The following is a 14026-nucleotide window of genomic DNA, read 5'->3' on the forward strand; positions in this document are numbered from 1 at the left end:
GCCTTTGTCCTGTGGGTGGGTCCGCTCTTCCTAACATTGGATTGTCTCTTCCTCATGGCCACTTGCCTTTTTGTTATTCTGCGAAGTGGTGGTGCAATGTGAGGTCTAACCTATGCCAGCTGTTCAGACTATCTGACCTTCAGAACCATGAGTCCTAAATCGGTCTCCTATATAAGTTAACCTCATCAAATGTTCTGTTATAGAACCAGAAAATAGACCAAGACAAACAGAAATTTCATAGCACAAAAATAGGTAACACTGCTGAATTTCCATATGTCAGGCTCTGGGCCAGGCACTCACATAGATAGTTTCATTTCATATTTAAAACAATCCATGAAGTGTGTTCTGTTACTGTCTCATTTGGAAGAAGAGGAAACTCGGGTACAAAGACATTAACTGATGTGGAGCACAGGGCTGATCAGTACTGGAGACGCACATGACCCCCACAGTCTGATGCAGACCTGACTTCAGTTGGGGAGCTGGTGGTCTAGTAGTTGGCAGAGCTGCCTTCCAAAACTGACTTCAACAATTAAAGTTTCCCGAGTGCTTCCTAATAGTCTGGCCACTACACTAAATGCTTTTTACAAATAAGTTCACTTACTCCTCTCTTAATCATGAGGGAAAGGATTATATATCCAGCTTTCAGGTGAAATTGGATTTCAAATCATTAAGTAATCTTCCCAGAATTGTGCAATTAATAAGTAACTAGTCCCATGATTTTAACTGTTCATGTAGATAATTGTATTAATATAGTGCAGTAAAAGGGGAAAATATCTGTTGAATGTTTACTGTGTTACCGTGTAGATGAAATCATTCTTGAATAAACCTTTGCTATCATCTTCCTTTAGGCTTTGAAACTGAGGTGCAAAGAAATCCAGTACTTTGGTCAGAGTCATCTAGAATCAAGACACCCCACCTGGGTGTTTGACTTCAATGTTTGGATTCTTTGCACCACAACAGGCCTGTTTTAATTCAGACGCCTTTAGGACTCTGACTGAGCCCCCTTGAAATCACAACCCACAACAGTAGCTACCGTTTGGGTGGACCTTTAGTCCTCATAGTGTTTTTGTAACCATTACATTGTTAATCCTCACACTGGCCACCCGCTCTCCCTTATTCCTGGGATAGAATCTCTCCATGTAGTCCAAACCCAGCAAACCTCTTGCCTCAGTATCCCGAGTGCCTGCACCACCACACTCAACTACACAATAGCCTCTTTAAATTATGATAACATTAATATAATATTTTGGCAAACTGAGGTTCAGAGATGTGACATTGCTGCTTCTAAGCAGCAGACTGTGGGTGAGAAGCAACGGTCCTCTGAGGACAAGAATTCCATGTTACCATCCAGCATGCTGGCTTTGATGGGACCACAGGAGGCTTCTGCCTCTGCCTTCATTCTCAGCAAAGCATTAACAGTAATCTTTTTTTTTTTTAAGATCCTGGCAAACCATTTTATTGATTGGTTGATTGATTGATTTGTTTTTTTGAGACAGGGTTTCTCTGTGTAGCTTTAGAACCTTTCCTGGAACTCACTCTGTAGCCTAGGCTGGCCTCGAACTCACAAAGATCCACCTGCCTCTGCCTCCCAAGTGCTGTGATTAAAGTTATTTAAGCTTATATTTTTAAGATTTATTTATTATGTATATAATAATAAATTATATACATCAGGCCAGAAGAGAACATCAGGTTGCTCAATCGGTGGAGCATGGGACTCTTAATCCCAGGGTTGTGGGTTTGTGCTCCATGTTGGACACCATATGTAGGCAGAGTTTTCCTGTGCCAGCAGCCGCTTCCCAAATAATCACTCAGAAACTTAATGTTAATTATAAATGCTCAGTCAATAGCTCAGGCTTGTTACTAGTCAACTCTTACATTTAAATTAACCCATAGTTCTTATCTATGCTTTGCCACATGGCTTGGTACCTTTTCTCAGTACAGCATGTCCATTTGCTTCTCCCTGCTTCTGCTTGTGACTCCTCTGACTCTGCCCTCCTTCTTTCCAGTCCTTAGTTTGGTTGTCCTGCCTATACTTCTGCCTGGCCACTGACCAATCAGCTTTTTATTAACAATGAAAGCAATGCATTTTCACAATGTACAAAGGCAGCACCAGATCTTATTATAGATGGGTTGTGAGCCACCATGTGCTTGCTGGGAATTGAACTCAGGACCTCTGGAAGAGCAGTCAGTACTCTTAACCTCTAAGCTATTCCTCCATCCCCTTGCAAAGCATTCCTAATATACCTCAAACCCACAGAACTGTCAATCTGGGAGGCCTTTGGTATATTAGTTTAACTTCCTACTACATACAGAGTTTCCCTTACAAAGCTTAAACTCTTTAATTGACAAGAAACACTCCCTACTTCAAGCTGTATTTTAGGGACCAAGGTCACCGAAGCTGAAACAAATGTCACAAATCCTATCTACATTGGCTAAAAAGAAGGGTCTAAAGCAGACAACTGCCACCTCATTCCCCAAGTCATTTTTGGGATACCCATCCACCCTTGATCCTTTCCTCATCTAAGTGTCTGCTTCACTGGAGAGATTGACAGAAAGAACAGAAAGCGGCCTAACCAGTGGAAGAAGTGACCAGCCAGGGGAGGTGGAGATTGATTGTGAATACAGGATGGATAACCAGTCATGTATGGGGAGACAGAGAAAGGAGTCCTAATAAACGCAACTGGCATGAAAGGAAAAATGTGGATTTTAACTCAGAATACCCTGAGTCTTCTTCACTAACTAGAACTAAGGAAACACCTCTGCTTTCCCAGGACTGTTGATGAATGAGAAAACTCATACCAAGTTGCCTGAGATGGTGACATATAGATGTCAGTCACTTCCTATCTGTCTGTCCCGGGAAGCTGGGGAGTTGATGGCATCTCTGAATTCAGAAGAGGATCACACAAGGTGGGAGGAGAAGCTGTGGTTGCTTCTGGCAGCACCATCGAAGGCGAACGCCCTAAGCATGTCATAATGCAATCAAGATTTGCCATCACATGCCCCAAATCTGTCATGTTCTTCTACCTCAGTTCTTTATCTCTTACCTGGACATCAGCAAGAGCCTCTGTGTGTCCTCCCTGAGTCCACCCTCACTCCTTTTTATCTGTGATTACATAGCACCCAAACAATCCACAGCCACATGTGCTAGACCACATTGCACTCTGTTGGCCACCCATATCACTGCAGATATGTTCTGTCCTTCTTGCTATGGTCAGTTGGGTCTTTGGGGGCCTTTCTATACTTCTTTTTAAGGTTCATTTATTGGTTTTTAATTATGTGTATGTGTGTCTGGCTGTGTAGGAGTATGAATGTATGAGTACAGGTACCCACAGAAGCCACGGGTGTCAGATCCCCTTTGGGCAGAAGTTAGAGGAAGTTTTGAGCTGCCCAGCATGGATGCTGGGGAATGAACTCAGGTCTTCTGCAAAAGCAATATACACTCTGCACCTTAGCTATTTTTCCAGCCCTCACTTCCTAAAACCTTAGTCCTTTCCTGTTATTCTTCCCTTTGCCCAAAGGCTTCAAGCACACATGCCTTCTTTCATTCCCAAGCCTTTTATACTCCTTCTACTCACAGGGTCTTTCTCAGAGCTGCCCATTCTGCCAAGAATATCCAGATGTCCTCATTAGCCTTTACTTCTTAGCATGACTTGCATTTTCCCTCCTCAGAGAGAGACCATCTCAGGACACTCAAAGCTAAGTGAGTGTCTTCCAATGTGTGCCATCATTCTGTATCTCTACAACCTGTTAATGTTACTGTACACATTGCCCTTAGCATAATTTGAAATTTTGTCAGTATCTTATCTTTAAGATTTATAAACTGAACATATATTCTATTCAGTGCAGTTTCTATTAGACATGCTGGGTAGGGCACATTCATGGATATCCTTGATATGGGAAGATTTCAACAAGCATACCAATCTGTGCTGGGGAAGATTATATAGGTAGGTAGGTAGATAGGTAAGTAGGTATATAGGTAGGATAGATAGATGATTGATAGATGATAGATAGATAGATAGATAGATAGATAGATAGATAGATAGATAGATAGATGTATGTATGAATGGATTCAGTGCCACTTATTAAATCCCTGCTATGGTCCAGGAACTGTGCTGGGAAAGATATCTGCAGAAAAGAACAAAACAGAAGTACCTACCTAGACTCACATTTCAGAAAGAGGGCAAGTGAGCATAAACAAATGCCATATAGTAGTGTATAGGACTTGCCTACATAAGATAAGTATGTCTGTGGGACAGTTTCTTAATTGCTAATTATGATGGACAGTCCAGCCCACTGGCCTACATAAAAAGGATGGCTGAGAAAGCAGTAAGCAGTGTTCCTCATGGTCTCTGCATCAGCTCCTGCCTTGGCTTCCCTCAGTGATGGGTTGTCATGTGTAAGTCAAGTGAGTTCTTTCTTCCCAAGTTACTATTGGTCATGGTATTTGTCACAGCAACAGAGAAGCTGATTAGGACAAGCCAACTAGGGAGTGAACAGTGATTTCCTAAATTTAAGATAGGGCCATATAAAAAGAGGAACTTGCCTCCCTGGTCAAGAGAGGCCTCTCAGAAATGTTGGCTTTGAAATTGAGGTCTGAATGATTGGAACATTGCTATGAAAAACCTCAGAGGGAGGGATATTTGAGACAGAGGGGAGAGCCTATAAGAAGACCCTGGGTTAAAGTTAGCCAGCTACATAGAATCCCATAGAGCAGTGGTGATGACCAGAGATGAAGAGAATAAATGAGAGAGAAACATGAAAGCCCATCACACTCCTGCAGGAGGCAGCTAGGGATGTCAGTGGTTTGCACAAGATGGGTAGCAACAGAGTCAGGAGGTGAGATGGCCACATGGACTTTAGAAGGAAGCCAACAGGCCTCACCAGGAAGGAGGAGGATTTGGGATTTACACAAATGAGGATCATATTGGTCTCTTTCAACTGGTACACAACACAAACACATCTAATATGGCTATGTGAGTGAATATAGGAACACACAAACACTGAGGAAATTGTAGAGTCAGGCCAGAGTGGGAGGGAGCCTACAAAGGTGAGCTGATGTTTGTCCGGTCAGGAGGAATTGGAGGGATTAGCCTTACAGAACAAGAGAGAACTAATGCAGAGGAGAGAGAAAGCATACAGAAACCATCAGAACAGGATCACTGAAGAATGTCATCCACCCTAGGAAAACTGCAACTTGACTACATTCCAGACAGGCCAGGATGGAGAACATGCTCCTCACTCCCTGTTAAAGCCCAGCCCAGGGACAAATGGTGAGCGCCAAAGAAGGAATGAAAGGAAAAAAAGTAACATGTCCAGATACCTAAATTCTAGGCCACAGCCATAATGGTTCCTGCAGAGGGTAGAGGGCTGTCAGGAGCATTGCTTGAAGAAGGTTTAGGATCACACTGGAGACTTACATTGCCTCCCCCAAGTACAGTCTCCTCTTGATTTTATTTTTTTTAATGCATGGTGCCATGCTGTCTTTGGAAAAAAGCATTTGATCTAAAGGACATATTAGAAGAAAAACAGCCTTGTGCATCCTGAAGCAAACCCAAGGACAAAGGAGCCCCCAGTGCAAACCAGTGTGTTTACTGAACTCTTTCCATACTAAGGTCAGCCATGTGAAACATGAGAGTGGACCACCTAGGATGTCTAATAGAAAGCGCACTTGATAGACTACAAATTAAAGTCATAGAGATCAAGAAGGTGGAAAGGACAGGGACAAAGAAGAGTAGAGATAGGAAAAAAGGCATATACCTAGGAAGAAAGGGAATGGGGAGGGACGACAGAGCAAACCAGCCAGACATCATTTAGGAGAAAGGGTATGAACGCTGCTGTTTGTCAAAGAAAAGAGGTAGAGATGTTTTTGTTCTTTGTAGGTTAATATGTAAATGACATTCTGATTTATTAGCGGTCTCCAGCAGATGAGGTGATGATTAGCACATTTCCATATTTATAGAAAAGCAACACTAACTTTTTGGATTTATAGAAAATCAGCCCTTCACAAATAGCAAATTGTGCTATTATCGACATATGGTTTTCTATAAACAGAGCTGAGGTAATTATCCCGGGACAATTTGTTGGTGGGCTCCTTTTGAATATTAACCACTTTGGAAGCCCATTTCTGCCCTACATTATTTTAAAGAGGAGGGGGCACCAGATACCACAGGCAACTCATTAGTAATCCAACACTAAAGATAGGAGCCCAAACCACAAGAGAAGCACCACAGGTCCAAGGCTCTGAGGTCGGATTCTCTGCAGCCTTGGGCAAAGTAATTCACCTCCCCGATGAGCCTCAGTGTTCTTGTGTCTAACTTTGTCCAACACCATCCTCTAAGTGTTGTCCCAAAATTAAATGAGAATATAAGCTGTCATGCTAGCAATTTATTAAGTGCTCAATGATGTTGATTCTTTCCTCCCTCCCTTCCCTTTCTTTAAATGACTTGAAAAAGGACTCACTTGAGTAGATTATGAAGCTCTTTTTATAATGACCTTATGTTGCTTATTTTGTATTTTAATATGCCAGTACACATATATACATTCTTTATCTGGAAAAGGTTTCCCAAAGCAATGACCTAGTTTTGGGTGGGGTATTGCATCCCAGCAACAAAAAATGAAACAAAGACACACGTCCCAGTGTGTGTGACGCCCACTGCGCATGTGTCTCTGGATCTACTTACGGTCATCTTTCATTTTCTGTTTGTCAAGCACCAGAACGTATTCATAAATGCCACCCATGGTTCCAGAGGTGATGTAGTGGGTGCCGTAGTCATTGATGAACTTGGCATACATTCCGTAGTTGAACTGCTCCGGGAGCTCCATCAGTGACTGCAGCATTCCTTCATCCAGCACAATATTGTGCCTCCTCATCTTAAAATGTGCAGTCTGTACCTCTGTGGACACTCTCATGAAGCTGAATCTCTTCCAACAGCATCCAAATGAGGCAAAAGAACAACAAAAACATGTGAGGCGAACACAAAGGTCAGCCTTTAGTAGCTGAGGAAAACACAGTCATCAACACATGGAAGAAAATGTTCTTAGATTTGACAAGCACACATTGGATACCAAGGTACAAAAGACTTCTCTCATGTATTCCCCTCTGTTCTTTGCCCCGCTCAGGTCATGTTCACAGTAACTCCCACATGGGTTAGGTACCAAGGGGCAAATGTCTGCTAGATAGATGAGCATACAAAGCTTCTTCTCTACTTGAAAACATAAGTCTTCTTTTAAAAACCTTGTCTGTCGAATTTAGAGGGCCAGGCTGGTTTTCTTTAATCCAGCCATCCTATGTGTTTCCCTATATGTTCTAGGTAAACATGCAAAGATTGGGTGGGGGGTACAGAATGATAGGCATTCTAGTCTTCGAGGGTAGCTCTATTCCATTTGTGATGATGAGTCTGTGTGCAAAGGCATAATAAAAAACAAACATGATCACCACTGATCAGACACTTCCAATTACACAAGCAAATTAAGGTTCAATTACTACTGTACTTTTTAATGCAATTAACATACTACGTGTTCAGTGTAGATTATGGAATACTGCAAGATGCAGACTTTATGTTCCAATACCTTCTCATTATACTTGCTTAACTCTTTCATGAACGAAGATTTGTCGGACCAGGCTACATTTGCTGTCAGTGTTACAGGAACTTTTGCTGGGCCTATGCCAAAGGTTATGCCATTTGACTGTGACTTGTCCGTTTTTATTTTAGAAAAGAGCTCATTTGCATCATCATAGAGCTCTGAGGAGATTAAAGTATCTGCCAGGGCCTGGAAAGAGAAAACTAGATGTTAGCAAACTTTGTGTATGCTTCTCAGCTGATATGTGCCCTCAGAATCTTTGCTTCGTATGCTATCTGAAACCCCAGATTGGTGTGACTCCTGTCAGAAGCTAATCCATGCATCAGACTGACGCTTGCTAAAATAGAGAAAATACAGCAATGTTTCTTGGTGTCGAGTGGAATTTCTGAGATATTTATTTACACAGTACATATACACTTGCTTGTTCCTGCATGCAGATAATTATGTTAAAATGTTAATTATATTCAAAGCATAGCTTTTCTTGAAGGTGAAAGGTTGCTCATCTTTTATGAAGGATGGCTGCTTGCTTGCACTTTGGAGGGTCGCTGAAAGCCATGTCTGGGCATTGACCTGGGTGAAAAGGGGTCAAGAAGGCTTATAAGGATAATAATAATCCCAGCAAGTGGGATTTAGTAAAACCCACAAATGTTCAGCGATTTCTTTCCCTGCACTCTACAAGGTTGCATTTACTAGTTGACTTAAGCACGGCCATAGAAGTACACCTTTCAGAGCTTGTGACCCTAAAGGTACATGCTGCAATGGTGCCTTCATCAGTGAGTCGCTGAGAGTCTGTGATGTTCAGACAAATACATTAGCCTTAAAGACTTCAGAACCCTGTGACTATATCTAGACTATCCATTTTGCCTGGCACACAGACCCTAGATCTTCCTTGTAATTAGGAAAATGGCATTATCAGTGTTTTTCAGCATGACTTTTCAGAGCCTGATATCCAATACAAGTGACCGCAGAACTGGAGAAGCAAATGTCTTAAAAACAGACCCCACATGTTTGCCAGTGCTTCCTATCAATACTTTTCTCTTAAGCAGCTTAAGAGTGGGGAGGATGTGTCTAGATAATTGCTCATTCCATCTGCATTTGTAGAAGTGTGCAGGTCTAATGTACATGGGTCATATATATAGCATATATGTCCAATCTCCTAAGTGATGCATAATCTGGCCTTAGTTTGGACAGATCTGGTGAGAATCTTGTCTCTGCCAACTATTGCAGTACAGCTTTGGGACTGAGGCTGTATTCTTTTGTGTTTTCTTTCTAATATCTGAAAGGGACATTGACATGTGTACCTCATGTTACTGCTATGAAGATTAAGTGGCAGAACTTACATGGAAGATCTGGCCACACACAGAAAGCTTTCAGTATGAACACCTCCCTAGGTTGAAAGTAAGGAAATGAGTGGCCTTGAGCTAGCTCTGAATCTTACTATGAGCCTTGTGATGATGGTCTGATGACCATGAAACCACAGGGGGTTAAAAATGGGGAGTCACACAGACTACCAGCAGGTTGTAAGCCCCTTTGAAAAGAACATTTAAAAAAATCATATTAAGAAGAAAAGTATGAAAACAACAGCTCTAAGTCACTCTTGGTGAAGCGTGGGGAGTAGGGGTCAATCCTAATCCCACCTTTCAGATTGGAAGAGTGTCCCAGGGAGAAATGGTGCATGAGTTGCTCACTGTCTTTTGTAGTTAGAGTTTAACAGAGCCATGTCATGGAATAGGGATGGAGAAGGCGGCCCAGATCTGTTTCACTGCTTTGGGAATGGAGCCAAGATCGAGAAGTTGGTGACTGTGTTCAAGCAATAGCTACCATTAGCCTCAACACTGAGCACGTACGTGCAGCAGATATGAAGGAGCCTTCGTTCACCGGAAAGCCCTGTGGAAAATAAAAGCCTCCACAGAAAGCAATCTCCCTCCATCTCCATCAAACTTACGTCAAAGTGGTACTTAAGGAAGTTGTAGGGTTTCCGAAAATATTTCTCATCATCCCCATAGTAGAGGCGCTCACAGGTGGGGTCATACTGGAGCTTCCTCCAGTCACCATTGTACACAGTCTCACACTGACCGCCGTAATACTTGGCATCATATACACTCAGGGCTACCTCTTCAGTGAGGATATTGTACCTAAGTTGAAAAAACAGCATCTTGGAAAAATCTTTGCAAAGGGAAAGAAAATGTAACACGTCATCCTCTAGAATATGTTGTAGCTGGTAGGTTAAGAGCTGGTTTCACTGAGTGTGTTTGATGGAGCCCTGGGGTTCCTTCAAGTACCTTGAGGGCACAGAGGGAGAGTAGGCAATACTGAGCGACTGGGTGGACTAAGCCTGGGCCCCCAGAGAGCCTTTAACCAGAGCATCTTGGCCAGTGTCTTAAGGAGGCCTTTCTGATTAGCTGTTAAGTTAAGGGACAACATGAACAGTTATTAAGAATTCAAGCACAGAAGCCAGTTAAGGTAGTGTCAGCTGTGTGAGCTGAGGCAAATCATCCCATCTCTCTGCCTCACTATAGTCATTTGTTAAAAGCAGTTAGTAATAGTTACACCCTCCTAGGGTTAGATATACATTAGTACATGTAAAGGCATCATAGACAGGGTGGCATATATTATACTGAATAGATATTGTCATGGTTTGAATAAGAATGGCCCCATAGGCTCCTGTATTTGAAGGCTTGGTCCCCAGGTTGCTAAAATGTTTTGATTTTAATATTAAGAGATGTGACCTTGTTGGAGGAGGTATGTCACTGGGGTTGGGATTTGAGGTTTCAGAAGTCCATGCCTGCCATCCCCAGCTAGCTTTCTCTTCCTCCTGCTTGCAAGTGAGATGTAAGCTCTCAGCTACCACTCCAGCACCATGCCTGCCTGCCTGCTGCCATGCTCCCTGCCATGAGTGGTAGTGACTCTCACCCTCTGGAACCATAAGTCCCACATTAAACACTTTGTGTTATAAGTTGCCTTGGTCATGGTGTTTTAATCACTGCAATAGAAAAGTAACTTTGATAGACACCTCTATTGCTATTGTTAGTATTAGTTCAGAAAAAGGCTGTGATACTAGAAAGTGAATTTGAATAATCATATGTGTAAGGTTTAATCCTCAGAAAAATCCATTGTCTTTGAGGCAGCCTGGGATGAAAAATGTGCACAGTGTGAATATCAGGAAGACTCCTGGGTAATTTCCAGCTCTGCCACTTCCTGTAACTGTGACTTTGTCACCATACCATAGACTTTAGAGATGATTAAAAGTTCTAAGACTGGACATAAAAGTCTCTTATGCAACAAATAATAGAAGTATTGCTTCTTTCTGCCTCTCAAACTCTTATGTAGCCTTTGAGACTCAACTCAAAAGTTGCCTTCTCCATATGGCCTTCTCTGAATGCTCTCGTCACATGCCCCTGGCTTCCTGGCAGTCAGTACTTACCTTGGCATGGCACTCCAATGACTGTCTATGCACTCTGTGACGGGCACAATGGATGAAAGGGAACAAAAGGTAAATGGTGACTTTAACCTACCTCAACGAATAAATGGGTAATTACAGAGCACCTGACATAGCTTAGAAGTTCAATGTGTGCGCCTGTCCATCTCCACTTCCTTCCTCCACCTCCTCCTCACTAGAAGACGTGATGTAATAATAGCTATGATGAATTGAATATATACTGAACTAGACATTTAACACATATTAACTTTAGACCTCATGACAACTTTGCCAATGCAGAAACGGACGCTCAAAAAGATGAAATAATTCGCCTACAGTCACAATGGATGTTTTTTTTTTCCTTCAAGTTGTTTTTGACACTAAAGTCTAGGTTCTGTGCCCTTATCTCCACCCTCCAATTTTTATCTGCCTACTCACTGAGCGCGTTTCTGTCTGAAGTTTAAAAGCACAGCCTCTGAAACATACCAAACAAAAACTCAGAGCAACAGTGGGTCTCAAAAGTAACCATTAGACCTACTGTATTTGGGAAAGCCCCGGCGGAAGTGGAAAGGCGCAGTTAGAACTCTCCGCTATTAGAAATCTATGCATTTGTACGAAGAACCCACAGACAAGGATATTCATTGCAGCACTGTTTGTAAGAGCGGGGATGGGAATTGCGTTTTGGATGGGAACGGATCTCTAGTTTGAATACTTAGTCCCCAGATGAAGGTGCTGTTTTGAGAGGTTGTGAACCCTTCCATGTGCGGGCCTCACTAGGAGGAGTGTGTCTTGGGGCATAGGCTTTGAGGTAGGTAGCCCCCTTCTCTTGTTTCTGAATCTGTCAAGCGGTGAGCAAGCAGCCTCACTGCATTGCCACCACATCTGCAAGACACTCCCGTTGCCATGCCTCCCCCATGATGGGCTGCACCCTCAAGCCACAAGCCAAAATTCATGGCTCCTCCCCCTAAGTTGCTTCTTGAAGATAATTTGGTTGCAGATATTACAGGAAAAGTAGCTACCCCAATGAGAAGGGATCTAGTTGTCTTTCAGTGAGAGGTAGTCAGATAAAATTTCCTGTAATTACAAAAGAGTCAGCAAACATATTTTATAAAGGTTCAGATAGTAAATATGTTGGACCTTGCAGGATATAGGCTTTAACTGCTGCTCCTTAACTGCCATTTTAAGGTGAAAGTTGTGTTCTAATAAAACTTTATTTATAAAGACAACAGGATTTTGCCTTCAGACGATTGCTAATCCTTGTTACATGACACTGTGTTTCTTTTTTAAAATGAGATAGAGAATATGTGTTTAAAGAGGAAATCATCAAATGGCATTCAGTTTTAAAAGTGTGACAACAACAAAACAAGATCAAAATTTATGTCTTGCTTGTGGAAGAGAGAGAACATAAGGTTGGATGGGTACAAAGTTAGGGCATCTTGGATGATTTGGGGGAGGGAATAGAAACATGATCAAAGTATGTTGTATGGACAACATTTTTTAGCTAAAAAACAAAAGTGGGTAACAGATGTATATCATGATCATATTTATATAAGTACTACCTGCATTTTTAAGACAATCATAGAGGTTTATTTCCCAGATAGTATATGGTATTAACCTATTTTTAAACCTAACCTGGAAGTGCCTGAACCGTATTTTACAAGGTCGGCTCTAGGGAGGGAACAGACAGAGGACCATTCATTGGGTGAGGTGCCAGCATATAAGTAGAGCACATGAAGACTCAGGTTTGCCTCAAGTATATAGTCTACATTTAACAATAAATAAAAATTTGAAGCTGGGAAATGCTTAAATTAGGATTAAAATATCAAGAAAAGTTTCCAAGACCTTGAAAAGTACAGAATTATGTCAAAATATCAACTGCTTGGAGGCAATAGCACCATTTCACTGGTTTCTGTGTTCAGTGTGAGAGAGACACACTAGTCAGGAAGTGTGTCAGAACTGCTCCTGATCCAATCACGGGAGAGCAGGGTGGTTGTCTGCAATGTTTTTGTCAGTTAAAGAGGATTATTTTTCAGCTCTACACTTCAACATTCCATACTTCTACTCCATTCACCACAGCCACTTTCTAAGTCAACCAGAATCCCCTTTGATTGTGTTGTGGCCTAAATTTCTCTCCAAATGCTCATAGGTTGGTATTCTAAGCACCAGAATCTCAAAATGTGACGTCAGTTGGAGACAGACCCCTTAAAGAAGTGATTAAGCGAGGTTGGAAAGCTGGCTCAGTGGTTAAGAGCACCAGCTTCTCTTCCAGAGGACCTAGGTTCAATTCCCAGCACCCACATGGCAGCTCACAACAGTCTCTAACTCCAGTTTCAGGGGATCCAACACCCTCATACAGACATATATGCAGGCAAAACACCAACGCACATGAAGTAAAAATAAAGTTTAAAAAAACTTTAAAAAGGAAGTAATTAAGTAAAATAAAGGCACTATAATTAAGCCTTATCCCAGAGAATAAAGTTGAGACTCTATGAAAGCCCAGGAAGATGGCAGCCACCTGTGAACCCAGGAGGAAACCCTCAGAAGAAACCAGCCCTGCTGACATCTTATTCTCAGAGTCCAGTTTCTAGAGCCATGACCAAATACACTTGTTGTTTCAGCTCCCCAGTGTAGGGTGTTTGGTTACAGCCATCCGAGTGAAAAGATACAACTGGTTTGAAGAGCAGCACATTGCTTGGTGCTGCATGTGTGAGTCTTCATGCAGGTACAGGATCCAAACAGTCTGGTGAGGGGGCTGTGGTCTCAGGACAACTAAGCGTTATGAATGAGAGCTACCTGGCAGTTCTCAGTGTCCTTGGGTGGGCTGTGCCCTGACTGGGTCACTTGTGACAATTACTACCTCACACATTTCCTTCTCTGCCAAGTGGCGACTGCTCACATTGACATGCTTCAACGGAGCCTAGAGTCACCGAGAAGTGAGTACAGAACATCCTCTGACAGAACAAAGGATGTGGAGAGCGTGAGTCATAAGCAACTTCTGCCCTCAGGGAGCTGATATTCCAGGTAGAG

General features: G+C 42.3%; 1 protein-coding gene across 2 annotated transcripts in view; it reads right to left on the reverse strand.

The window, feature by feature from the left end:
• Window positions 1-14026, reverse strand: part of C8a (complement C8 alpha chain) — a 54946-nt gene that overhangs the window by 20576 nt on the left and 20344 nt on the right. For both annotated transcript variants that reach the window (XM_006987194.4, XM_042271527.2), the window contains exons 5-7: window positions 9527-9716; window positions 7570-7770; window positions 6681-6921 (exon numbers count right to left, since the gene is read on the reverse strand). In XM_006987194.4, the coding sequence (XP_006987256.2) occupies window positions 6681-6921; window positions 7570-7770; window positions 9527-9716 (632 nt within the window). The remainder of the gene's footprint in view (window positions 1-6680; window positions 6922-7569; window positions 7771-9526; window positions 9717-14026) is intronic.

The sequence above is a fragment of the Peromyscus maniculatus genome, chromosome 2 (assembly GCF_049852395.1).
Source record: "Peromyscus maniculatus bairdii isolate BWxNUB_F1_BW_parent chromosome 2, HU_Pman_BW_mat_3.1, whole genome shotgun sequence".
NCBI lineage: Eukaryota > Metazoa > Chordata > Mammalia > Rodentia > Cricetidae > Peromyscus > Peromyscus maniculatus.